At 36.9% G+C, this 4,483-nt stretch overlaps 1 protein-coding gene across 1 annotated transcript; it reads left to right on the top strand.

The window, feature by feature from the left end:
• LOC133860344 (non-specific lipid-transfer protein A-like) lies at positions 1-354 on the top strand. The gene has a single exon (XM_062295970.1). It carries the CDS (start codon positions 1-3, stop codon positions 352-354), a length of 354 nt encoding a protein of 117 aa, XP_062151954.1.
• The last annotated feature ends 4,129 nt before the right edge of the window (positions 355-4,483 follow it).

A 4,483-nucleotide genomic window follows, 5' to 3' on the forward strand; every position in this document is an offset into this window, starting at 1 on the left:
ATGAAGGTGAATGTAGCTATAGCTGTCATGGTGGCACTAACAGCGATGCTTTCCGTGGCAATGCCGGCACAGGCCGATGTCAGTTGCGAACAGGTGCGCGGGTTCCTCGCAACCTGCGTACCATATCTCACCGATGGCGGCGACAACGACCCGGCAGAAGAATGCTGCAATGGGGTGAGGAATCTGAAAGCAATGGCGCCGACTACTAACGACAGGCGCGCCGCCTGTGATTGCGTTAAGCAAGCTGCAAGCCGCTACCCAAACATAAACGACGATGCAGCCTCCTCGCTCCCGGCTAAGTGTGGTGTCCAAATAAGTTTCCCCATCTCCAGGAATGTCAACTGCAGGAAGTGAGTTCTTATTGATTCCCCTTCAATTTACTATCTTTTTTTAATTTTTTTGTTTTTTGTTTTCTTGTTTCCAAAGTTTAATTTGGCGAAACTTCACTTGCCTCTCAAACTCAAACTATCAGCGTTTTTGCAATCACGACTTCAAACGCTGATACTTCGAGGGTATGTGAAGTTTGCCGAGACTTTCATCTTCAATGGATATTAACCAACCTTTTTGCTTTTTCTTTTTTGTTTCCTTGGCAGCATTTCTTAGAATGGAGGGTATAGATTCGTGAATAAAGAGGAGAAATGGATGTTGCCCTTTCTCTATGCAGTTATATCTAGCTTGAATGTTGTCCATATATGGTTCTCGTTAGAGATCTGTGGGATGAACAGAAACTTATGTTGAATTTAATCTTAAGTTAATTAAATGAAATTAATAAGCTAAGCTTCAAATTTTATTGGGTCTCTCTTTTTCTCTTTCTCTTTCTCTTTCTCTCTCTACAAAGAACAATGCAACATCGATCAGTATATACTTCAAGCATATTACATAAATTGTTGAAAGCATTTGTATTCATTCTCATATGATAATATGAGTTTCATCACTCTCATATATTAAATGGTGAAGATCCCCTCATCTTGAATAAAAATCATTAAAGCACGTAGCTCTCAAAGAATTCTTTCAAATTCGGCATTCAACAATAAAGAATATTAATTAAAAAAATCGTACTAACAACTACCAACATATCCAACCAAAACATCAATACTAAAGTCAACTTCCTCTTCGATCTTTATCACGTTTTTGTGGCCAAACTTAATCGAGTCATAAATGTAAACAAATAAAACACACATCTCTATTATGAAATATAAGTAGAAAAGTTCAAAATCATTCTCCCTTGACAGTCAAATTACTACGCGTTAGCACAACGGCTTTCACGCTAGCATGCTTGGCTATTGCTTTTTGAATTAATTTTTTTTTTTTAATTCTGTGTGATTTTCGAATCCCCTTAACGACCTTTATGGCCCTTTGTCAAACGATATAATCTCATTCGTGATTAGACTTGCTTCTCTAGATAATTAGAGCTGGCGTCTCTTTTATGAATGCCATGACATGGGTTGGTTCCCGAGTCGTCGACCATCATCCTCTCTGAGTCTTGAGGTAGAGGTTGTTAGCTAGGGTAGAGGTCTGTAGTGTTAAAATATAATTAAATGATTAAATTTTTTCAATCCTATTAAGTTTAAGCTTTTGGGATAAGTGATGAATCAACATAGTATAAAATCAAAGGTTCTGAGTTCGAACCTAATTTATGTTATTCACTTATCATTTTATTTAAATATTCTACATGTTGAGTCTTACTTATTATAACACCCTAACAAATTAATGAATTGGTAATTAACTTCACTATTCGCCTCCCAGTCCCATTTCACAAGGAATAAGATTTAGAGATCTCTACTCCTCAAAAAGAAAATTCTACGTAGTAGAAACATATGCTATCACTACAAAAAAATCAAACCATCCAAAAATTGAAAAAAAATCGTCTGGAAAACGCTTCAGACGGTTATTTCTGGATGATTCCAAACCGTCCAGCACAAAGCGTCGCTAATTCGCGTTATGGACGGTTTGGGCCAAACCATCCGCAATTCCAGACGGTTTTGAAAAAATCGTCCATAATTTATATATATATATATTAATACCCATCGTCCATGAGAACGATAAGGGTATTTTCGTCCTAGGTCCATGAGATCGCCTTCCTCATCCTCGCCACCACCGACCGAGAAACCGGCTTCTTCTTCGGCCCCCCGCCACCTCTTCTTCCTCCGGCACCCTTCTTCTCCATCGAAACACTAAGGACAAAAAAATCCTTCACAAACCCACACTGAGCCTTCTGCACAAAAATCCTTCTTGTTCTTTTTCTAAAAACCATCAAGTATATGGCCTACACATCAAACCCAAAAATCATCACAATCTTTCAGCCGTGAATCATCACAATCCACACCTAAAACAAACACAAAATGTAAATCAAACCTAACAATTTCACTTACCCAAAAAAAAAAAAAAAAAAGATCTGGCGCCCGGATCTTTCTCTGTATTCCGGCCAGAGATCCTACCGAGTGTGGGATCTGGCCGGATCTGTCAAATGAGAGAGAGAGAGAAGGCATCGTCCAAGCCGTCGTCAAGCCAGGGCAGCTTCAAGGTTAGCTAAGCCGTCGTCCCGTTTCTGTCGTCCCGATCCCCGTCGACCGTCCAAATCCTGTCGCCCGTCTTTAATCGCCAACCGGAGAGAGGAAGAAGAACGAGAGAGAGAGAGAGAGAGAGAGAGAGAGAGAGAGAGAGAGAGAGAGAGAGAGAGAGAGAGAGAGAGAGAGAGAGAGAGAGAGATGGGTTTTGTTTTGAAAAGCCATCAATGGTTTTGTTTTAAATAGAAAGAAATAGGAAAAAAAAATGTTACAAACTCTGTAACTTACAGACCGTTTCAAAAAAACTGTCTCTTAAAACTGTCTATAAATTTACAGACGATTTTATAAAACCAACTGTAAAACCATAATTCTAGACGGTTTTCAAAACTGTCTAGAAAAAAATCATTAAGAAAATATGATTTTTTTTGTAGTGTATTCTATCAACAATAATTATAACCAGAGCATCTAATAAGAGTCATCACATTAACTGAAATTACTATATAATCATTGATATAAAAGATTTAAATTAAACCTTAATATACAATCAGACACGAATATTAAGCCTACAATATCTCCCAAAAGTACTAATTACTATGAACAACTTTTAAAATCCTACAATTAGTCCTCAAGTATTAACCAGATCGATATCACTACACCAAACAACCGCATCTACTTCAAGGTCCATCTCGAATCCAAAATCTAAAGGTAATCCAACTATAAAACAACACATGTTTTATAGGTGAAAAAAATACAAATATTGAATAATAATACACATGGCGTACATGTTATTACATGGTGAACTCAAGTATTTATAAATCACATACAAAAATGCAGAGTTACAATTCATTTTGGCAATGTTATCATGAATGCAATATAAATATAATATATGATGTAGTAAGAAGATCATTTCATAGTTCAACACCATATGGTCAACTCGAGAGATTAACACATTCCCGACAGCATTGGCGCTATCCCGATGGTCATATAATATAATATAAGTACCCGATCGAGTTCGACCTCAGTTGGCCCACGCTAATGACACCCATTTATAGTGACCACCAATCAAACATGATTACGCCAGTCACAATAACAATTGGATCTAAGGTCAAGCATAAAAATAAATTTTTGACCATAAGATTAACTTGTATAGTAAGCCCATGACCATTATCTCACACATACCGGTGTACCATATCATATGTTACAATTATTCTTCACTATCTTTTATATGCATGTGTTTACAAAACATCAATTTCACATCTTATTAATACATCACTCATTTTCACAAGTAGTGGAGTTCATAGTTGTCTAAAAGGTATTTCATATGAGTTGTAAACATGCACGTTTGATAATCATGCTTATGTGGAAAAATATAATAACAAATATTCGTGAATTTTACTCACTTGTGTCATAGGCTTCCTCCACAAAGTCTTCCTAAGGCTCTACAACCTCGAAATTTGAGAAAATACATACCATTAGTTCTAACCCCAAACTAAAACAAGCCCTAAACTCTATTACACTAAAAATAAGCTTCTTGTCTGACCTTTGAACATTCAGACACAAAGGTTCGAGCGTTCGGTCATGACATCGAACGTTCATCCAGGGAGGTTGAATGTTCAGTCCTAGATAGAAACCAATTTTCGAACCTAAAACCACCCAAAACTCTTCTAGGCAAGTCCTAATACCTTAATATGATCCCTAACAGAGTCCTAAGCCACAATAATATCATTATGCAACACATGGTACGTCTAATATCATTAATACGCTAAACCATCATTAAGTTAGTGTTAAGGCCAACAAAACCATTTAGAGGCTTAAACCTATGAGCTTATACTTTAAAAACAAACCAACAACAACAAATGAAACAAGTTGGTTTATGAATGTTACCTTATTTGAATAACAAAAACTAAGAGAGCTCATTTCCTATCTCTCCCCAAATCACTCTCTCACTCTTACTAGGAATGCCAAGCAGTAGAGGG

The sequence above is a fragment of the Alnus glutinosa genome, chromosome 2 (assembly GCF_958979055.1).
Source record: "Alnus glutinosa chromosome 2, dhAlnGlut1.1, whole genome shotgun sequence".
NCBI lineage: Eukaryota > Viridiplantae > Streptophyta > Magnoliopsida > Fagales > Betulaceae > Alnus > Alnus glutinosa.